This window comes from Manacus candei, unplaced genomic scaffold (genome assembly GCF_025592945.1).
Source record: "Manacus candei isolate 608988 ecotype Guabito, Panama unplaced genomic scaffold, ASM2559294v1 h1tg000014l, whole genome shotgun sequence".
NCBI lineage: Eukaryota > Metazoa > Chordata > Aves > Passeriformes > Pipridae > Manacus > Manacus candei.
The window spans coordinates 53,036,536-53,059,759 of NW_026138062.1; the positions used below are offsets into that span (position 1 = coordinate 53,036,536).

Below are 23,224 nucleotides of genomic sequence, written 5' to 3' on the forward strand. Positions count from 1 at the left end.
TTGAGAGTGAAACACAGTGGCTAGGCTGATGAGGCCACCTCCTTTCCTTCCTGAGGAAAGGCTCAGGAAACTGGGCCAGACTGCTTTCAAGTAGAGTTGGGGCAACTCAGGGAGGACCTCCTCCAGAGATATAAGTATCTGAAGGGAGGGTGTCAAGAGGATGGAGTCAGGCTCTTCTCTGTGGTGCTGAGCAATAGGACAAGAGGCAATGGGTGGAAACTGATGCACTGGAAGTTCCACCTGACCACAAGGAAGAACTTCTTTGTTGTGAGGGTGACCGAGCACTAAAACCGGTTGCCCAAAGAGTTTGCGGAGTCTCCCTCCCTGGAGATATTCAGGAACCACCTGGACAAAATCCGGTTCAACATGCTCTGAGGAAGACCCTGCCTGAGCAGAGAGGGTGGGACCTGATTCACCCACTGTGGTCCTTCCCAACCTTACCCATTCTGTGATTCTGTGATCCTTTCTGTCATATATAACATACACCAGTGTGTGGCACAGGCCAGCAGCAGGCATTCCAGAAGGTTCCCCCACTGCAGATTCCCATGCTAACATACAGGCTTCTTGAGACCTAAATACAAGGCCCAACAGAGCAGACATGTCTGTTTGAGATCCCTAACTCCTTGAATACCATGTGCTCTGCAAGGCTCACTATGCACTGCTCTGTCACCTGCACTCCTCAGGGAATCCCATGGGAAATGGAGTCCCTTTCCACGTACAAAGCAAGTCGAGTCTCCTCTCAACTGAAGTGCTGGGGTGTTGCGAGGGTGTGCGGTTCCTTCCGGCTGCCTGCACAATGTAGCCCACCCCCTTTGTTCTTTTCTCCCTTTTCTTTCTTTGGAGGAATCTGGGATCTTTCCTAAATCTTCTGTAGGCAGCTGGTGGAAATGAATGCAATGGGACATACTTAGACCTGCAACAGAGGGATTGGGAGCTGGAAGTGTTTCTGCTCTCTTCAGCTGAAGGGACACAGGGGGACATCTTTATTGCAAGGTCCATGAGAACCTTGAGGAACCGGATCGCTTGCTGTCTTGTACGGGCTAACCTTACACTGCCCTGCATTGCTGGCCGTCAGCACAGCATGGATATGCAGAGTCTTGGTCAGACCTCTGTACACCAACCCAGTGTACACAAACTATCAGCCTCTCTTCCTGCTGGCAGTGATTTCCCACTGCCTTGGGATGGTGAACAAGGCTCTGTGTCAAGAAGAAGACATTATTTTCTCCAGCTTTGTCCGTTCTTGTCCTGTTGGATAAGGAGTGCAGAAGAGTATCAATTCTTCTCTGGCATGGAGAAGGAAAGTCTGTACCAGCATATCCCCTGGGGCACACCCTTCTCTTCAGAAATCTCTCTGGGGTGCAGTCTCTCAAGAGGTAGTCCCAGCCAAAGACAGCATTTTCTCTCCTGGAGATCCCCCTTTGGAATAAGAGAAGAACAGTTAAAGAACTACTCTCTGTCAGGCAACAACAGACACCAGGATGACAGGTCAGCACTTTTTCCATGTCAGGCAACATGTCAGACCTGACTGGGATCAGCAAAGAAGATTCCACTCTGCAGCTTGCAGGCTTGGGAGTCTGTGTGTCTGAGCATGTCTAGAGAGGAGAAAAGCTGTGGGCACAGACACAAACATGCATTCCTGAGGTCCCTTTCCTTCCCTTCATTTGGTGCCTCTTTGTGCATCCCTGTGCCATGACCACACTCAGGCTGCCACACAGCCCCATCATGCTCCTTTGATAACACTTAACTCCACCTACTCATGCACACACACACACACACACACACACACACACACACAGCAGGAAGTCAGTGGAGCAGAGTACATGCACCTCAGGACTGCGTGCAGGTGTCATTCCCACTGTTCCCAGGCAGACAACTGCCTTCTCACACTTCTGACTCCCTCCCACTCCCCTGCCCACCCACAAACACATGTATCTCTTCCTCTCAGCCTTTCCTCTGTACACAGCTCTGTGTCTGTGCTGTCACCAGGGGCAGGTTGCTGGAAGGAGGTGGCCTTTTTCAATGGATTTCCTCTGGTTCCTTGTGGCCATCCTGGCTCCTCTGGGTAAGTGAGCTTCCCTTCCTCTTGAACATCTGCACTGGAGCCACTGCTGCTGCTTCAGCGGTGTGCCCAATTGCTGGCAGTGTCCTTTCACCAAGGTGTCCAGGGGGAGGATGGGCAATGAACAAGGTGAACTATTCCTCTACTTCTTAATCGAAAACTTTGTAGGCCCACAAATTTGGTTTTTTTCTTTCCCATTTTAATGCTTCAACTGAGAGTCCTCAAACCATTATTTTTCAAAACAGATGTACATTTGATTTTGAAGCTGGTTTGTTTGATTCTTAGTTTGTTTGTTTTCTCCTATGTGTCTTTTTCAGAGAAACAGGACACTGTCCCGCAGCTTTCTTACACCCAGACGCCACTGCATCCTATGACATACTTCAAGGATGTATTTTTGTGTCCTCTTCAAGGCATTTCACTTCCCACATCTCTTCTCTTTCCAGGCGGGGCTGTTCAGCAGTCATCAGATACAGTCATCCAAGTGGGAGACCCTGTGATTCTGAACTGCTCCGGAACATTGAGTGGAGTCAGTAACCTGTACTGGTACAAGTTGCCCACTGGGAAGGATGCCTCTCTGCAGTTGGTTGTATACTCAGTGGAAGGTGGCAAACCAGATATTGAGAAGGAATTCCTAAATCACATCCAGAGTAATGGGACTAAGAACAAACGTTTATCTATGAAGATAGATCATGCCCTACTCAATGACTCAGGCACATATTTCTGTGCTGAACAAGATTCACAGTGACTCAAAAGCTGGAGCAACATAGCACAAACCTTTGCATGCAAACAGGGATCTGGCACTAGTGCGCAGGGAGCCCAGTATTTGACAGTAACCCATTTTCTTCACTTGTCATCCAGCTCTTTAGGAAAAGAGTGGTATTGTCTCTCTGTCTTCTACGAGGTCTCTAACTTCTTTCCTCTTCCTTCCCATCTCTGAATCACTTTTTGACTCTCCTTTCTTCTTGTATTCCCTGCCTCACCTCGTTTCTCTGTCATTCACAGACTGCTTCTCATGCTTTTCCCTGAATGTGTTTCTGTCTGTCCTGCCAACCCTTCTTCTCTGTCCTCTCACACCCGTTCCCCTACTATTTCCTTCATCCTCATCCATTTTATCTTCTTTTCAGTCTGCTACACAAATTGCTGGGGAAGCACAATGTGGAAGAGTTCACACAGCCTTTTCCTTCTCCCCATCTGGAAGGGCAAGGTCGACTGGTCCCCTGGTCCCACTGGTCTCCAGGGAATGCGCACGCTGCTGTGAACCAGGGTCCCCAAGTCACACTAGAACCCTGTGACCTGAACACTCTGATGTATGTGATGTAGACCAAGTCTTCACAGTGTGTGGGGACAGAGCATGGGACTGTAGGGAAAGAGCCCCAGGCTGCAGCAGAAACTCATACCTTTCCTTCTTTCATAGATTTCTGCCTTTTTTCCTTCTTTCTCCCCTGCCTTTTTCCTTGCCTTCCTCCTTTTCTGGCATGTCTTCCTCCTTCCCTCCTGACCTTAACTCCCTCCCTCTTGCTGCTTTCCTGCCTTCCCTCCTCACTTCCCTTCTTCCTCTCTCCTGAACTTCTTTCCTTCTTGTGATGTGGGATGGCAAGGCCTTGTTCTGGGGCTCTGCAAGCACAGAATGAGACAACCCAATCAGTCTCATGGCAAGGACCAGCTCTTCCACATGGGAGATCCAAAGTCTCTACCTCAATGCCCTGCCTCCTGCTGACCTCCTCGCAAAACACCACCCTCTTCCCTCTCCCATTCCGCTCTGCCCTGGGATAAGCAGGCTCAAAGAAAGGATGCCATGCTGCAGCTCGTTGTGTTTTCAGTGGAAGGAGGGGAAAAGGCAGAGTTGGGGGATGAATTTCAGAATGACTTCTAGAGCTGTGGGAATATGGGCTCTTCCTTTTCTTTTTCAAAAGGACAGAAAAGATGTTCTGCTCCGGAAATGCCTGCAAGTAACTGACTCTTAAAGATGTGTCTGCGAAGTGTTCCAAGATGCTACCACTTGTGGGGCACTACAACTATTAACTACTTTGGCCAGAGTGACGTTCCTGCCTCTGTCCTCCTTATTGCAGCCGAGGGAAGTTCCCAGAGAAACAGTGCACAAAGTAGGGGTGCCTGAAAGTCTTTATTAATTTTTCATGGTGTTTGTTTGTCCAGACCCAAAAGAGCAGAAAGGATGATGAGAAAAAGCAGGTCACATTGAGTGAGAGAGTCTCAGTTGGCGGCTATAGTGGATTGGATCCAGGAGACGTAATTGCAAACCTTGGTGTAAACTCCAGGGTAGCCTTTCTGGGCACATCCAATGCCCCAGGAAACAATGCCCTGGAGCTCTCCGTTGCAGACCACGGGACCGCCGGAATCTCCCTGTGCACACAAAGGATATGGATAGTCAGCCAATGGCATCAGCCTGAGCAATGAGCCAGAGATCCCTGAAATCCCTGACATTTAAGGAACCTCTGTCAGGCTTACTCTAGACAGAAATTCTGCAAAGGTAGAAGGTAGTTCTACATTTCTGATTAGCACTCTCCCCCTGATGCTAGCATGCCTGACTTGAGCTCCAAGGGCACCACAGCTAAGGATGAAGAAGCTGCCTGGTTTTGCTGGATGTTGTCCTTGTCAGATGCTTAGGATATGCGTACCCTAAACCTCTGCTGTCATTCAAAAATTCAGATGTGCCAGGGCAGGGAGTAGAGCTGATTGTGTGACATGAAGGCCTCTTTGGCTGGGAAAAGGCAGGAGAGAAGCAAATGGGACAGGAGAGGCAGAGGATTTACCTGGCAGGAATCTTTTCCTCCCTCCAAGAATCCAACACACATCATGTTGTCTGTGATCTCACCAGGGTAGGCGTTCTGGCAGTCAGTGGCAGACAGCACCGGAGCCTTCAGGCACTGCAGCTCATCTGGATAGTTACCTACAAGAAAACAAGGAGAGATGGTTGATGACATCGCTGAGTTCCTTTCATGGCCCAGAGAAGTTCTTTTTTAACAGTCAAGTAGTCACTGGACATCCTATTCCAGCAGTTGTTCCTCTTCATCTGAACAGTAACCACAGCATGGATTCCTTCTGTTTAGATGGAACAGACTCTACCTGTAGGCCCACCATTCTACACTGCAGCCACCTTAATTTCTCTGGTACCTAGAAAATCACCAGTTGGCAAGTGTGGAGCCACTCTTGTGGCACATATGCTGGAAGCAGGCTGAGCCTCAGGACAACGATCCTCTCCTCTGGTGCAGGTTTAGATGTCATCAGTGGATTAGATATCAGTCACTATCCACCAGTGTAAGAGAGAGAAGGTGTCTAGTAGGAATTGTAGATCCCCAATCCCAGACTTTGCCCTTGTTCTCAGAGAACTGACAACTCTGTTGACAATAGTTACATTGCTCGTGCTTGGCATGGCACAGCTGAGAGCACCGGGCCACAAAATTAATGGCTCTGTGAACGTGCTGGTAAACAGTGCATGGGTGGCTTCAGTGATCCGTGTTCATAACACAGAATGAGAGGAAGGACCTTGCAAAGGCTTGCATCACTGCAGTCAAACGGTTACTGTCGTTCCCTGACCCATCACTCCAAAAGCCCTGTTGCACAGCACTTCTCTGTGCTTTACCCTGCCCTGTTTGGAATTAATGGTGAGGTCTTTGAGAGTCTCGCAGGCCCCCAGGGGGCTGTACATTCCCACAGAGTACTCACTGCCACTGCTGAGTGTGTTGCCCCAGCCGGAGATCAGGCAAGTGGTGCCAGCGGCCACACAGCTGGTGGGCAGAGGAACTGTTTGGATAGCCTTGCTGAGCTGGGCTGGGGTGGCAAGTTTGATGAGCATGATGTCATTGTTCAGGGTATAGGCGCTGTAGCCAGAGTGGCGGATGACTTTAGCCGAGTTAATAAACAGCTGTGTTGATTCTGTCAGGGCCAGGTTATTTTTCCCGAGCTGCACTTGGATGCGACTGCAAAAAAGAGAAGGCATGGCATGTACTTTTCTGCTACCCTTGTACAGTTTAAGAGGAACCTCTCTGTCACTTGATGCCCTTGCTTCACATCGCTGCCCCAGTAGCTCTTTTGGGTGGGTTATCTTTCTTGTCCTGCATAAGCCAAGGGAATCCACGCTGAGATCTTTACCCACTCCCAGTAGGGGTGGTGGATTTCTGTAGGGTTATGTATAGATGGCAGTGGAATATATTGCAGTGATTTATAGAAACATTCTGGAAAAAGGCAAACCGCCATCAGCCGGACCACATTGCTCTTCCTGTTCTGCAGTGACCCTGCTTTAGCTGGATTCATGGAATGGACAAGAAATCACAGCCCGTAACTTGTTTCTCGATTATTCCATTGTCATTTCAGAAAGTGCTCTGCGTTGACAGAAACATTTGCAGAAGGAAAATACCCTTTTGGGTGCCTCAACCCACCTTCCTGAATGAGCCATCCATCCCTTGGCTGTCTCAGGTCAGAACAGAGCCACTTCCCTATTTGTATCTCATAACTCTGAATTCCTGCTAGAAGTGAGCTGGAAGAGAGAAGTCAGTTGGAGAAGAATGTGAATTTTTCCACTCACTATTTGTAGCAGTGAGCAGCTGACAGGACCCACTGGCTGCTGATGAGGGAACCTCCACAGAAGTGATATCCGGAATTCAGGGACACCTGATAGGGAACAGAGTTCTCTGCACAGGTGTAGCCTCCCACGATCTTGTCGTCATCATCCTCAGCGATGGTGGGGAAGGCAACTGGGAGATAAGAAGTGCCACATGTCAACACCTGGCCTAAGGTACCTTGTGCACCCCACTTGGAGGTTGCGCTTCTATAAAACTCAGGGTAGCAGTGGTGAGCAAGTGCAATGGACATTCACTTGCTGCACCCTCCAATAAGGTGATCAGGCTTAGTCTGGTGTCTCACGAGTCACCAACTAAAGCATGTCCAGCTACTCCCTGAGTGAACAGAAGAACATAGAAATTTGCTTGATGGATTGGAGGAAAGGTGTGTCTTCCCCAGGATCCTGTCTGCAGAAATGGTCAAGAGTGGACTGAACACAAAAGTACAAAACAAGTCCACGGTGCCATTTCCTTGGAGCAAGCGCCCGCCTAGAGTCTAAAATTGTACAGCTGCTTTAGGGCTTCCTGGGCCAGAACTGTTATTTGTGTGTTTCTTAAGACAGAGGGAGTCTTTTTCTTGAGCTATGGACACATTCCTGTGTTGCTGGGTCAGGAACCCCTGTGAAGGTGTTCATTCCCCATGCTTTGACACAAGCAATTGCAAACAGAAGACAGAAGTTGCAGGACTCTGCCTTGAAACTTCGGCAAGTTGAAACAAGGTGTGACTTTCCCACAAGAGGCTACCTTGCCATTTTGCTCAGAAAATCAGCTTCCTTTTACATTACAGAAATAGAAGTAAAAAACATACTCACCAGCCGCCCCAACAAAGGCGAGAAACAGCAGGCACTTCATGGTCTTGATTCAACCTCAAGCCCAGACAGGCTGACTGGAAGCAGGAGCTGCTAGAAATACATTTTTGGATATGGCCTTATCTCTAGTCCAAGGTTTTCTCCAGACAAAAAGTACACAGTGGAAAATTTGGAGATCCAAACGTGGGCATTAACAGGCCCTAGTAGAAAGTACAAATAATATATCTGTTCATCATAAACCTCTCTTAAGACAGAGAGCTATTTTAAGTTATTCCAGAGGGCAGCCTTCAATTTAAAAATACAGTTTGGCTTTGGCAGATGCCTAGTTGTTTGTCTGCCTCATTCTTAAACTCAGCACCTGTTGAGAAGAAGTCTCAAACCCCTTTGAGATTCCTCTGTGCTGATGATGTCTTTCTTAGAAATGCATATTTTCACCGGAAGTTGAATTTTGTAGGTAGTGGACAGAAAGATACAATGCATTTCTTTGGGGAGATGGGAGAAAGCCAACAAACCACTGGTTAACTTTGTTAAGTTTATCCCTTTCCTTGAATAGTGTCTGTGTGTTTTGTCATATAGAAAACAGTGATTTCCTAACTAAAATTCCTCACAAGTAATTTCCAAAGGGAGTATGACGAAAACTATTTTGTGTCGTCCACCACTCCCCAAGTTATATACTTCAAATGTGGGAATGCTCACCTTTCCTAATTTCTCTCTCCTAATCTCTAAGAAAATACCTGCCAAAGTACCAAGGTCTGCTTTTTATTCATCTTTGGAGTGTTCTACAGAGACTCATTTTTACCACAGAAGAATTTCAGGGTCATGCTGATGTTTATGAATATAATGTATATGAAAAATAATACTGGGAACACAAGTAGCGAGCTCTTCTGAAATCCTTCTTGGGAAGGTGAAGGATTTCTGTCATGATGCAAAGTTTGCTAAAGCTTAACGCATTTGATGTAAAATCCTTTTCATTTTCCAGACAGCTGCCAACTTCATCATGTTCGCTCCTGAAAGATGTGGGATAATCTCATGAGACATTAAACAGAAGCCATATTTTTTGAGATACTTGAATAGCGTGAGAGATTAGATAGGAATACTCTTTCTACTCCATTCCATGATCCATGTTTTGAGAACCCTGGAGGACTGACACCCAAAGTGGCACTGTCCAGATGAAGTTTTCCTTTAGGCTAAAGCACATGTCCAAGGCCAGCAACTTTTCTATGGGGCTGCATGGATTTTGTTGACCTTTAAACTGGGGTCACTGCCTAGCTTTCTTAGAAGCATGTTTTATTTTGGGAAAGAAGTAAGGATTAGGAGCTTTCCGTGGAAAAGCAAAAGGTCCATAATAGCCTTATTTGTGGAAAGATTACCAAAGCTATCCAATGCCATCACAGCTAAGCAGAACAAGAAGAATTTCTCGTCTACAAGAATGTATAATCTGATCTCCCTGTGGATTTATAATTTCTTTTTCCAAAACATGCCATTGGCATTAAGACAGGCTGTAATCAGATACACTGCTAAACATTCCATATTGTAAGTTTTTTATAGGGTCTTTGAAAGAATACACTCAAGGTTGTACATCTGCTGCTGCAAATGAATCTCTTGGTTCATGCAGTGATGCTGCCGCAGAAAGCTGGTGGCTTCAGGGGCACAGGAAGGAGGAGGACTGGTGAATTGAGGGCAGCTCTACTAGGTATTATCAATGAACAAGCAATGGCAGTTTACATTTCTAGAACTCTGTCTTCCTACTTCAAGTATTTCTGTCAGCTGTGTCAACACTGGACTCAGATAAAGGAAATCCATTTGTCCAGGCTGATGAAAGATCTCGGGAAAGAGAAACCTGGTGAGACCATGGGCTGACAGAGATAAAGCTTCCTATGAACAGAAATCAGAGGAGCTTCTGAGGTTAGTCCTTTTACATCTCGCAGAGCTTGGTGATGGAGGCACCATTGGTTCTCTTTCTTCCCAAATGTCCTGTGCCTGTGAGGTGCTTCTGGAAAGGCACACCTGAGACCTAGGAACACCAGCTCCTCAGCTGCTGGGGGACAGGAGAGTGGTGAAGCTCTGTGCATCTTCTAGTCTTTACATCTGTAATTGATATTCAGAGAAAGGCTGTTGGCTTACAATGTTCCTATGCAGGAGTCTTCAAAGTGGGTACCATGCACCCCTGAAGGAGAGCAAGATGATGCACTGAAGCATGGGAAGGGTGCATTAGAACTTTAGTGTTATATGTATAAAATTATCAACTACGGAATATACATGTACTGGAGGTGCTTGTTTAAAAATATTTTACTGATGGGGTGCACAATGAAACATGTTTGGAGACCACTGTTCTACTACTTTCAACAAATACCTACAGATACCTTAAATTTGGTTTCTTACATTCTGCTGTAACAGTGTCCAACAGTGTCTGTTTCTGCATCGCCTTCATGTCATCACTAATTTCTTCGCTACCCTACAGTAATTCTGGTTTTTACTAATTTTTTGGGCTGTGAAGAAGGAAAGTTATGACTTCTTTCAGAGTGTCTGAGCTCACAACTAGGAAAGGGTACTAGATGACTGTGGCCAAAGGCACTGAGGGAACATCAAAGTAAGAAGAGAGCATGGTACCGGGAAGAAGGTAGGAAAATCATAAGAACAGGGTTCTCCACATGGAGCCAAATGTGGACATAAAGCATCCACCTCTGAGGCAGGAAACAGACTGTGCCCCAGGAATTTTCAGCAAATGGCTGGATCAGAAAGGAAGGGTCCTAAAAGGACATAGCAGATGGGGAAGATTAGATTTGAAAGTATTTCTTAAATCCATTTTACCCAGCACACGATCTGTAAGAGAGCAGCATGAAGAACCTTCCCTGAATGGTCTGCGTACCCCAAGTGTGAACTGGGCCACTACTGGGCAATTTTACCATCTCCAAACCTAGAAGCTGCCTCTTTGCTGTAAGAATACAGGATGGAAAGTTTGGGAAACAAAAAGGAAGGCAAAGAAGAACCAGGAAAAGTGTAAAGGTGGTGAGGTGAAAAGTCAGAAGGTCTGAAAAACTTGGGAAGAAGTTTAGAAGTGGTAACCAGCAAAGCTGACACAGTGAAATAGAATGGATGAGGAAGAGGAACTTGCACCAAGCAAGCAGACACAGCTGCTTCCGTTAGAAATGGAATTAGAATGGATTGGTTGGGGATGAGAGGTGGGAAAGGAGCAGCATGGGTCTGGCTGGGCAAGATATCTGTGATGACAAGCCTGAAGAGGAAGGATTTCTCTCAGAATTGTCTGCAAAGAGTTGGCCCTGGAGAAACTTCCTGTACTGGTAGGGGCTACTGAAAGAAACTGGCCTGAGATGCCTTAAATCCACTATGACTAAAGAGACATCTGATGCTCATAGTCACCATTGACCCAGATGGTGCCTTCCTTGTATTGCAACAGGCATTTTTCTCTATCATTTGGAACAGGAGAGCCTTTGTTTGATGGTCTGTTCTATGACAGTAGTTTCCAAATCCAGCACAGATCCCTGCTAAGCCAGTACTTACTGTTTCCAGTTTATATTAAACACCCTTCAGTAGAAATCTTTTCCTTGTTCCTTGGGTTCTCTTCCGTGCAGTCAGGGTACCTCTGCCCTTTCCTTATTGTCACGTCTATTCTATGATCTCTTTTTCCATTAAGGAGGAGATGAGGTTCACTGGTAGGCTGGGCTGAATGTGGTGGCCTGAGAGGAGGCTGCCATGGCTCCATGTCCCCTGGCCCAGCCAGTAGCAAGGCTGAGAATGTATCCTGAGTAGACACACATGTATACAAAGCATATACATGTACACAAAACCAAATACACAGATCAACAGAGATGCACTCACCCCACCCACAAACAGAATCAGCACTAATCACCTTATCTTTCATCCCCCTCTGGCTGGGGTGTATAGTGGGAAATAAGTGTTCTAGGTAGCGGGAAATAGATGTATATGTATGTACAATGTGCAAATTTTCCATAGGTTTCCATATTTGGACATTGAGTCCAGTAGATGCCCCTGGATCCCAGTCACCACATGTGCCAGCACCTGGACCCGTGAGCCCCCAAGTCCTGCAGTTGCTGGTATGCACATGCACACACAAACCTCCCACACAGCCCCCTCTCCAGGAGATGCCTGGGACTCCCCTGCTCCACCTGCCACTGCTCTTGCCATTCGAGACATACACCTGGAACCCAGGTCGCCTCATTTACTTTACGGATTGTCTGGCTTCATGTTCACTAGTGATCACACACTCACACACTGTCCCTCACCCCTGCTGCCAGCATGATGAACAAATGGTACCTCTTACTGGTCGGTGGCCCTAATCCAGCTTCTGGTGCTTAAGTTCACTCACTCTGGTCTCTCCAGTTGCTGGTACCTGTGGTAATAGACAGTCCTACCCTCAAGTAAATACTTAGAAAAGGGACTTAATAAGATATGGATATGCTGAGCTAAGCAGGTACAAAGTATAGCCAGACAAGCATATTCACCAGCATCCTGCTTACCTGTGTGACCCCTTTCATAACTATATTTCTCTATTTCCCTGCATTTATTCTTCCTCAGATGCAGTAGTTCTGCGTCTTACTTGGGAAGTCTGAACATACTTGCCTTTATCTTGGTACATTTTGTTTTCCCTTGTTTCTTCTTTAATCTTAAAAGAAAATAGACTGAAAGAATTAAGTGTTTGGAAATGAAAAAAAAAAGGGCTGTCAATCTTGCTGCTCTTCAGAAAGCAGCAACGTTAGGCAATTCCAGAGACACACACTAGAGGTCCTGAGTTGTATCCTCCAAATACTTTCTTCTTTTGGAGAGTCTACAATCACCTGTTGTTTCCTGAGACAAAAAAAGTTATTCTAAGTAAAAATCTTCATCTGCTAACTGATGTACTGACTCTGAAAACAGCATAAACATTAAAAGAAAAATGTAAAAGATATGGCAGCTAATTAAAAACAAATCTATATGGTCTACAATTCCTTGAAAAATCACTGAAACTGTAATATATCCAGCACAGGGCTCAGTCTCACTGGAGCACAGGTAATTTATCCTGAGAAAACCCACAATGGCAAGAACTGGCAAGGACTGCACAGGAGCAATGGTTGAACCCCTACTTCACAGATGCTAAGTGTCCATGATACTGGAAATCATACAAAACTTTATATATTTATATCATGTATATTTCATATACATGATATAAAATGTATTTTCTTTCCCATCTGGGAAGAAGCTATAGCTTCTTGGGCAATTTCTGTTAACACCTTAAAAAAGCAGGATTAAAAAAGTGAGACAGGGAACATTCACTACCAAATTTTTGAGATTCACACTACTCTGAATCCTCGTGTGACGCTAGGAACTCAACCTTAGGCCCCGAAAAAGTACAGTACTGCCAGGATCACTGGCAGAACATGCCTCTTCTACAATTAAATAGAGGTAAAGGGAAGATATAAATCTCTATAGAGCTTCAGGCAAGTATGGGAGGGGGGATATCAATAAAGTGCGAAGGATTAGTAAAGATCATTGGAATTAAATCTGTGTGTAAAACACTGATTTCTTGTGAAAAGACTAAAGCAAAACTTAAGAGTCACATGAATACTTAGTTTTGCTTTTATTAATTTACCAAAGAAAGTATGAAAGTTGGACAGTCCTTTCTCTGTTCTCTGCCCAAGGTTGACAGAAAAATCAGAGGAAGGGGAGGGGTATCAGTCTCTCTTAACTCTAGGCTCACAGTGGGCAGGAACACTTTGTCCTGGGACAACTGAAGGGCCATGCTGACTGTTTTGGTTGCTCTTTTACCTGGTAAGAGACCACAGATCCGCCTGCAGCACAGCTCTCATCCAGGCCATGCTCGGCTGTTGTTAGGTAAAGGACCCTTCTAGTTACCATCTGTACTCCTACTCCTCAGTTTGTCTTTTTCTCTCTCACTAATACAGGTGTTGTGATCGGATACATCGTCATTGCACAGTGGCCAGAAGAAATCTTTCAGAGAGTTGGAGACACTGTGAACATCTCCTGCAACCAGAAAAACAGTGACCTTGCCTTTATGTTCTGGTACCAGCAGCCTCCAAGAAATGGTCTGAAGTTAATAGTCAGTACTACTTCATTGAGGGAGAAATTTTATGAGGACGGTTATAGTGAGGCCAAGTTTGAGATAAGCAGAAAGTATACTTACACTGTGATGACAATCAAGAATGTGACATCCAAGGATGTAGCCACGTATTTCTGTGCTGCGAGTGATCACACGGTACAGAGAGAAGGTTGAGCACTAAGATAAAATCCCCACCCTGACTGAGAGAGAGATGAAGTCTCTGAAAAATGTGAGGCAGTTAGGAGAGGGGCAGAGGAAGAGCAGAAAAAAAGACAAGGAAGATGTTGGAGAAATAGACCCAGAACACTTTGGAGGGGAGAGAGACAAAGCAGTGCAGTAGCCTTTAGCTTCAAAGACAAAAAGCCTTCAGAAATACAAACCTATAGATCAACATTAAGAATTGAGGCACTGCTGATGTGGTTAGTGAAAGGCAGCATGTATTTCTTAAAATTAGTGCTGCAGTAGCACACTCATGTTCTGAGCCAATAGTTCCTCACAGATACCGCCATAGCACAAAGGAAAGAGTACAAAGGAGATGGAGAATTCAAAGTTCTTCCACATACTGATGATGCACACAAAACTGAGGTACCCAAACAGAAATTGATTGATGTGGGAGGAGAGCCAAGCCCCTAATTATGGACGTAGGAGGATGTCAGCGGTGCCAGTGGGGGAAAATGTACCCAGGGGACCAAGCATACCTCCCATTGTGGAAGGGACAGCCCTTTGGCATCTTTAAAAGCAACAGTGTGCACTGCAGCATTTTATTCACCTGCCTCACAAACTGCTTAAGTGCAGGATCCCTCCCTTCCTTGCATACAGTTCTGAGCTGGACCAAGGCATCTGTTCATGGCAAAACCTCATTGGCAGAGAAAAGAAACCACAGAAAGCTGCCATCACGTGGTGCTCCTCTTGAGAGGAACAGCTGAAGGTAGAAATTTCCTCCCATTGTGCTTCTCTCTCCATTGCTTGCAGAGACAAACTTTTGATGAACTAGTTGCTCTTCTGTAATGGACCTGGGAAAACTGAAGGCAGGGTTTTATTACGTTCCCTTACCTGTCACTCCCTGTCCATGCTCCTGTTTTTATTGCATAACCTGGAACTTACCTCTTCTTCAAAGGAAGGGAAATGGCACATGAAAGAGCAAAAGGTATTTTTAGGAAGTATGGCTATACACTTGTGTGCTTTAGGTTTCTGTTTTTAGGCTGTGGCTTTGACATCTGCATACCACTGATGAAAACCCAATTGTCTCATATGCTCCTGTGGAGGGCATTGCATATCAAGCATTTAACTAACACAGATAGCAAATGTACTGTGCTGCTCATTGATATGGCAAAGCTGGGTATGCTGAAGTGAAACACACTGTGTGATTATTGCAAAAAAAAAAAAAAAAAGAGAGAGATGATAAGAGCTGGTGAAAGCAAGGAGCTGGAGCCAGATCTGAGCACTTCCTGTAAAAGACCCTCATGCTCCATTTCACCAGCACTGCTAGGAGACTTTTGTACTGCCAGGATGGATCTCTCAATTTCATGCCAGGATCCTAGTCTCCTGATCAACCATGCTACAGAAATGTTACTTCGCTTCCAGGCTCTGCTCTGAAAGCAAGTAACCTGTTCTTGGCTAAGAAAATCCAGACCCGTGACAGAAACTCATGCTTGTTGTAGTCTCACCCTACACACAGAGGAGGCTCTGAAGAGGTTAAATCTAGTTGCATACCAGACTTACTCCAGTCCTCCAAAAACATTTCTGAAAGCCTCAGCTTCATACACCACCCCGTGCACACCCTTGTAGTCAATATTCTTCCGACTTCAGGAGCTGCTCAGCAAATGTAACACACGGTTCCTTGCTCCCAGGGAGCACTTGTCCGCTCCTCAGAGCACCCTCAGGTCCACGATCTCCTCACTGTTCATATCAGGCTGCAGACATACAGCAAAGAAGCACAAACACATTGTCTGTCACACAGCAGAGACGAACTGAGCTCCTTATCCTCTTCAGCCTCTGATCTTTTTGTAGAGATCATTTTTACACAAGTATGAAACATATTCACGCTATTGCTGTCTGAAATTATTACTGGCAATTCAAATGCCCTGTGAAAGTTTTTTGGAAAATAGTTCATGCTGGAATCATGAAGGAATATAAATACTATGGTGGTGACTTTGGGGTAATTTTTCTTTTAGATCCTTTTTTAAAATACTCTTTTACTAAACTACCAGTTCCTGAAAACCATGTTATAGTCTTAGCTCAGACCTTTTTCATAAGCACTGCAAACCAACTTTTTCAACTCTGGTAATGTAACAAAGGAAGGATCCCTTTCTCAACTCTTGAGCACTTTTAATTTAGCATGGCAAATGCAGTTTTAAGGCCTTGGCATAACAAATTTATCAGTGACCTTCAACATACAGCAGTTTAATGAGCTGGCTATTGACTGGTCACAGCTGTGCAACTTCCAGGCAGTAGCAGAGAACCACAAAGATCTCTGTGTTCATTGCTATCTTGAAGTTCTGCGGTCACAGTTCCCTCTTCCAGCTCTAAGGTACAATTTGCTCCTATGCAGTACTTCTATCAGCTTGAAGTGGCTCTGCACAAAAAGCAGCTATTCTAATAAGTTTCTTGTGAAACAGCTACTTTCCTCCTCATCCCACTCTCTGTAATCATATTTATTCAGATTATTAATCAGATCCCTTCTTTCACCATCTTCTATTCTCAGTGTAGACATGCCCTGAAAAAAGGCTGTTGCTTAACTTTAGGGGTTTGTGGTCAAAAGCCCTGACTGTTAATGAAAATCTTCCTAGTGTGTCTAGAAGAAATCTGTAAATCTCCTGTAGTCTCTGTAGTAGGGCCTGCTTTTTTGTAACTGCTGCTTCTGTAAACTCTAAAGAATTGAAGACTGGTGTAAGTGATGCAATCACTGTGTTCTTGTGAAATTCTTCCACTAAAATGAAAAATTGTTAGAAAGTATTTCCCTAGATGTCTCTTTCTTACATATTCTTGTCTTTCCTTGTCTGAAACCTTACACAGCATGGCCCATGAGCCTCTTATAAAAGACACGGAAATGAAAATCAAGGAACTGTCTTTCCTTTCTTTCCTCGCTCTCACTCATTTGAATTCATGGCCTGAAAGGCCTTTGCTTTTGGAAGGTTACAGAGGAACATTAAAGTGGGACAAGGCTGGTCTCTGCTGGCATGTCTTGGAAATTGCCTAATGAACGTGACCTGAGGAGCTGTTAGCACCACATACTCCTTCAAAACTAATAGACAGGTGATTTCCTTCTTTTTAAATCAGGGACACGTATGAGACAGAGTCTGTTAGTGACAGTGAGGACACTAATGGAGCAGTAGACTGGACATGAAGACAGAATGGGTTTAGACCCTGAATAAATAGTGTTGAGATCAGAGGCAGACTAAGAGCAAGGCAGGCAAATAATATCCCACTATTAGTGTTATTATTTAAACAGTGACAGACAAATACAATCCTAAATATATTTTTTAAAAGAATTCAACATAAACAGACAAATACCTTTGTCACTTCCATAATTAGTGACTTAAGCACCCATTTTCCTGTGATAGAAGAGAGAATAACCTAGGGGCATTCCAAGATGACTAGTCCAATACCTTGCCTTCCATAGTCCTATGTCTTGGTCCTAAATGTTTCAGCTTAGTCTATGTTTTTTGTTCCTTTCCCTGGGACGCTCTCAACTGTTCCCAGTTGAAGAAACTGTATCAGAAATTACGGGTTTTTCTGTGATATCTGAAAAGGTCAGAAAATAATTTGTGATTTTCCTAGTAGAATAATCTTGTTTTGAATGATTGTGTCCTGTAAATAAGCTTTACAGTCTATTTTTTGTATCAGAGAGACTCAAGTGAAGCTATTAAAGTTGCTATTACTGCAACTATGTGTTAACGTTTTGTGTGAGAAGATTGGGCCATTTTTGTGTTAGGGAGGGAGACAAAAGTAGCCAGTTAACTGTCACCATCAGTTCCCACACCCTTCAGACAGTCTGCAAAATTAAGGCTCACTCTTACACCCAGACGAAGCCTTTTCAGAGGAAGAATCACAGGCCCTGGGAGAAGCTTGCGCTTCTGCTTCCTGTATAAGGGCAATCAGAGGAACACAAGTTTAAGAGCTCAGCATTCTAGTTCTCTCCCTTTCAGAGCAGCTGTGACAAGTGCAGCACAGACCACAGAGGACGCTCTCAATCAAGACCAGGCTACAAACAAAAACACCAGCCTGTAGTAAGCAAACCACTCTCATTGCAGAGCAGTTATTGTGGGTCTGAAGTCTCTTTGTCCCCCTGGGGCAAGAAGAGAGCAAGAGTGGAAAGGAAAGCAGCATGAACATTGTCATGATGTTACCAAGTGAAAAATAACTGCATTTAAAACAAATCAATAAAAGAAAATAAAGTATTACCTTTTTGACTATAAGAAAAAAGTTGGGATTTTAAATTCAGGGATAAAGGATACACTAAGAGGTAATGGGACTATCACACAGAAACAGCAGTGGCAAAGGAAGGATGTGGCCTGTGGTTCTGTCATGGTTTAACCCCAGCCAGCAACTAAGCACGACACAGCTGGTTGCTCACTCCCCCACCATCAGGACCAGGAAGAGAACTGGAAGAGTAGAAGTAAAAAATTCGTGGATTGAGATAAAGCGAGTTTAATAGGTAAAGCAAAAGCCATGCACACAAGGAAAACAAAAGAAGGCATTCATTCATCACTTCCCATGGTCAAGGAGGTGTTCAGTCATTCCTAGGACAGCAGGACTCCACTATGCATAATCATGACTTGGGACAACAAAGGCCATCACTCCAATCATCCCCCTCTTCCTTCCTATTCTTCCCCCACCTCACTTTATATACTCAGCATGACACCCTATGATACGGAATATCCCTTGGATCAGCTGGAGTCAGCTGTCCCCACTGTCTCTCCTCCCAGCTTCCCATGCACTCCCAGCCTCCTTGACAGAGTGGCAATATAAGAAGCAGAAAAGGACGTGAATTTTGTGTTTGCACTACTCAGCAGCAACAAAAACATTTCCATCTTATCAACAGTGCTTCTGGCACAAATCCAAAACACAACCCCGCACTAGCCACCGAGAAAAAATGTAACTCCACCTCGGTTAAAACCAGCACAGGTTCTTATGGCAATCTTTCATGGTGACTGATTGACAAAAATGGGAGGGTGGAGTCATGGGTGGGATTGTTTTTGTACGAGGTTGTATCATTGTGGGGACGGGGGTACACGATGATACATTCCCCAGGAGGCCTTTACAAAAACCTATACGCGCATAAGCCTTGTGGAAGAGCGTGTTGAGGCAGCTGCAGAGAATTCTGCAGCAGAGCAGGCATGTTCTGCCTTGGTTTTTCTTGACAGATCTAGTATGCTAGGACTTTCATCATGTGAGAACTGAGCCTGCCCTCTCTGGGAAGCAAGCTAAGAAATTCTGAGACATTGAAATAATTTTCAGCAAGCCAAATTGACTGCAGGTGCACCTAAAGCTTTTCAGAGTATGCAAAACAGAAATTAGTACTTTTTTCTGATGCGCCAATGTTTGCAATAGATGACAAAATGGTTCTTTATTAATGTGATGCAAGTGCTAGAAAAGGAATTCTGTCATGTAGCAGAGATGCTATATGAAGTGTATTGGAGTTTTCTCTCTTAAATAAGCCTCCAGTGTCCACTGACTGACTCATGCCTGTGAGAACAAAGGTTTTCTCTAATCCTTCTCCACACTGTCTCACATCAGTTCTTCCTAATGGGTATCAAGTGTTTGTCTGAGACCAGTCAATTGATTATTCTGGACTCTCCTTCTGTGGATTATTTTAACGTATGAGAAAACTGAATGGGATCCTGAAAGCCTATTCAAGATGATTGAACTGTCATGGAAGAGAAAACAAATGTATTTGCTTTAGCTCAGTGCCAAAGGCAAACCACCTACATTTGACTATGAAAACCACAAAACAAGTATTATTTGATTATTAACTCCACAGGGCACAGAAAGGAAGCCTTCACAATGCTCAGAGCACAAAATGGAGAGTGAGGGAGCTCTGGTTGTAGAGGAATTCTGTTTCTAGTCAATGACAGCCTTTGGGTACCTCTGCATGTTTTTGAGATCTGCAAAATGAGAATAGCAGGTAATTTCAATGGCGTAACGTGGAGATCTGAGAAAGGTTGCAAAAACAACTTGAGGTGAAATGTAGACAATAAGTATCAAAAAACTCTGGCAAATGCTTTTATGAATGCTACAGATTATACAGTAGATTTCAAGATGGTTTTCTGTCAAACCCCTTCAGACAGAAATTGAGTGACCTTTGGGATTTCAAATAAAGTAATGATTGCTTAAGCTTCTGCTTATAGTGAGTCAACTGCAGTGCATCCCTTTTCTTAGCTTATGATACAGCGCTTTGTCACTGTGAATAATAACAAGTTGTTTTTCGGCGATGGCACAAAACTTACAGTAATAGGTAAGAAATTTTTGTTTTCTCTTTCAATTTCTTAATTTTCCATCAAATCCCTTCAGCCAGAGATTGAGTGACCTTTGGAATTCCGAATGCACTAATGATCGCTTAAGTTTCTGCTTATAGTAACTCAATTGCAGTGCTTCCCTTTTCTTAGCTTATGATACAACAGTTTGTCACTGTGAACTATGGTAATATGATTTTTGGCGATGGCACGAAACTTACAGTAATAGGTAAGAAATTTTTGTTTTCTCTTTCAATTCACTTCTCTTTAGAGAACTTCATCATTGTTCTCCCTTTCATTATTAAACTGGTGTGCTCCTGATGTGCAGGTAAACCAGTTTACTTTGGAGAAGAGACTAAGTTTAGTACTCTAGGTAAGGACACAAGTTTCATATTGGATAACTAAATTAATGCATGTCAGTGAATATGTCCATATAAAGAATTAGGATAAGGAATGGGTTAAAAAATGTGTGCTTATCATAAAAGAATTGCCTTAATAAATCAACATATGCAAAAATCCTTATTTGCCCAAAAGTATAACTATTATCTGTAATGCTAATTCTCCTGGGGCTACAGATGACTAAGGAAAAGTCAGTGAAAAACTATCAGTCTGTCTAGAAAGAACTGACTTACAGTTACACTTTGAACAGTTCTAGAAAACAAAATCAAGACTATACAAGTTTAAACTACTTTGGATCTTTTCAGGGTAAACTAAAGCATGTGTTATCTCAGATAACTGTGAAAAACAAACGTTCTGCATTTTTGGTTGATAAAACAGAAGGCACAAATAAATACTTGACTTTATAATAAGCAATACTAAGAGCTCTCTGCAGCTGTTTAATTCCTTGTTGTCATAGAAAGTAACTCTCCACAGCACAGCAAGTTTCTTTCCACTAAACAGTCTCATCAGGGTGGTGATAAAAGATCATTAAGGACAACAGTCTTTCTATTTCAGAATAGATGATAAACAGCCACTGAAAACCACAGAAACAGAATATATGTTTCATTTCAAATAGAAGAAGCTCTCAGGGAATGTTTCTTTCTGGGCCACATTTATGGATTTGGATTCTCCAATGCAGATGAAAACAAAGTTACTTCTAAGACTGATAGCTGATGGTGATCTCTTCTTCTCATTGTACTGCTCCTGGAGACTTTTGTACCACATTGTGCCACTACGGAATAAATTGATTACAAGTGATAAAATTCAGTTTCTATAGGAAAAAACTCAGTGATCAGATCATTTTTCAAAATCCAATGTGTATCTGAGGTGCCTGAACTGATGAAAATGAATACACCTATCCCTCATTTATCATAGACAATTATGCGGCTAACTTGAATAATCATCACTAAGAGAACAGAAAGAATAAAAGCAGAGACTTCTTTCCTGGGAAGGAGAAAGGGAGGCGTGTTTAGGAACTGCTGCAACTGGGAGAGTGGACCAGGATCCTGTGCTATATATTAAAAGTATTTTGCAAGTGAAAAAAAAGGTATTTATTTTACAAATGAAGGGTATTCATGATGTTGAAAAAAAAATGAGGAAATTAAGGAAATGAGGCTGTTTAGTTGAGAATAAGCAAATTATTCTTTTTGCATATGGAAAATATTTTTTAATATTACACCTAGATAAAGGGATAAATATCCTCTAAAGAAATGGTGAAAGCGTCGACAACTGATTCACCGAAGCCCAAAGCAAAAGGACTCTGGATGCAGTATTTCTGATATTGACCTCAGCTGGTTAAACTCTCAGATGTGGTGGTGTTCCCTTACAGACCTTTGTTTTTAGGGACCATAGATTGCTGTACTTTGTGTTTCTTCTTTTGCTGGTACCACATGAGGGGAGGATTAGTCCGCAGGTTTGGCTAAGAGGACTGAGAGTAGAGGAGAGGTTTTTCTGCAGCCACAAAACAGTGTGAATAATGAAAGACTGTACTTTGGCAGTGGGACAAAACTCACAGTCATAGGTAAGTCAGAAGTCAGATCTCTGTGATATGTGTGATACTGGTTTAGGGTACAAGAGTACTCTTAATTAAAAGCAGAATAATGATCTATAATGATTTTTCATAAGGCCATGAGAACAGGATTAATGCTTTATTGGTTGCTTATTAAAATGAGATACACTATTATGGACGTGTAGGATTTGCAGGCAAATTTTGAGATCTTTGTGTCTGTCTGTAGCCTTTGTCTTTAATTTCTGGGAGCATCAAAGGAATAAATAATTCTGTTTCCTGCCATTCTCTAAGAAAACATTAGAGAGGTTGAGAATGAAAAATGCTTCTTCGGTCTGCAGGTTTTTGCAGTTCATCTATGTAACAATCCAAAGCAATGCTTCAGAGGTAGAGTCCAGATTCTCCTGTGTGCTGAATTAAGCAGGGAAAGAGTAACATTGCTGGCACTTTGCTTGCCTCTCATTAGGTGGTTGGCAGGCTGCCTAACATTGCTTTGGGACACTGGCATCTGCTAACAGTCCTTTTCATAGCTTCTGATTCTCTCAGGACACTTTTCTCCTCTCTTCTTTCTCCTTTTCTAGATTTGCTGTCTCTGTCTTCTCCCCTCCCAGGAAAGAATTTATTATCACCTCTATCAAGGCATTTTGGAATCACAGAGCAAAGTAACCTTTCCCATCTGATAGCAAACTGTAGAAATACACGCTGGTGCCTGTTCCTTTAAACCGTACCATTTTAAGGAACTAGGTGTCTGACAGGAAAAGCATAACGGCACTGAGAGTTACAGCCTGATTGTGTGCAGCCGTGTAACTGGGCTACTTACCTTTGGAGCTGGCACTGTGCTCAGAGTTATAGGTAAGTAGCTGTGATTAACCCGAGTACTCAATGTGGAGGACACTTGAAAATTTCCCTTGTATTAATGATATGCAGCATATACACAGATGATTTTAAAATGAGAGTAGGAGTGGAAGAGAACAAGGAATTATGAAACTGACCTTGCCATGATGGGAATGGAGGAACTGCAGTACTTTTTCTCTTAGGTGGATGAAAACTGTGTGACTGGGAATGCAGGAGTTTATGCATGGAAGTGATTAAGCTTTGTGCCAGCGTCTACCATGAACAGTGTGGAAGATGAGAACACAATGGGTTGTTGATAACACTTTTTTCTGGTTGCCTTCATTCTTGCTTTTACGAGTCTCCTTATTCCATGTAAAACATGCTCATTTTCTGGCTTTCTTTGTCTTTCCAGTAGTTTTATCATTCTTTCTCTCTGCCTTTTTCACCTACTTTCCTCTTTGTCTTTTAT

At 43.6% G+C, this 23,224-nt stretch overlaps 2 protein-coding genes and 1 gene segment (V, D, J or C); 2 read left to right on the forward strand and 1 right to left on the reverse strand.

Annotated features, from left to right (window-relative positions):
• LOC127468069 (trypsin I-P1-like) overlaps positions 1–7,580 on the reverse strand; it is a 47,368-nt gene extending 39,788 nt beyond the window's left edge. Inside the window, exons 1-5 of one of the 4 annotated variants that reach the window (XM_051780865.1) lie at positions 7,449–7,580; positions 6,603–6,771; positions 5,744–5,997; positions 4,831–4,967; positions 4,249–4,420 (exon numbers count right to left, since the gene is read on the reverse strand). In XM_051780865.1, the coding sequence (XP_051636825.1) occupies positions 4,271–4,420; positions 4,831–4,967; positions 5,744–5,997; positions 6,603–6,771; positions 7,449–7,488 (750 nt within the window). In that variant the 5' untranslated portion in view covers positions 7,489–7,580 and the 3' untranslated portion in view covers positions 4,249–4,270. Of the gene's footprint in view, positions 1–4,248; positions 4,421–4,830; positions 4,968–5,743; positions 5,998–6,602; positions 6,772–7,448 lie in introns of those variants that run through there. The other 3 variants (XM_051780870.1, XM_051780868.1, XM_051780864.1) reach the window with 3 other exon arrangements.
• LOC127468058 (M1-specific T cell receptor beta chain-like) overlaps positions 1–23,224 on the forward strand; it is a 56,959-nt gene that overhangs the window by 27,169 nt on the left and 6,566 nt on the right. Inside the window, exon 3 of the mRNA XM_051780840.1 lies at positions 21,884–21,936. Coding sequence (XP_051636800.1) covers positions 21,884–21,936 — 53 coding nt within the window. The remainder of the gene's footprint in view (positions 1–21,883; positions 21,937–23,224) is intronic.
• On the forward strand, positions 13,186–14,021 carry LOC127468085 (Ig kappa chain V region 3381-like). The segment is given in 2 exon segments: positions 13,186–13,232; positions 13,367–14,021. Coding segments are annotated over 2 exon segments (360 nt in total).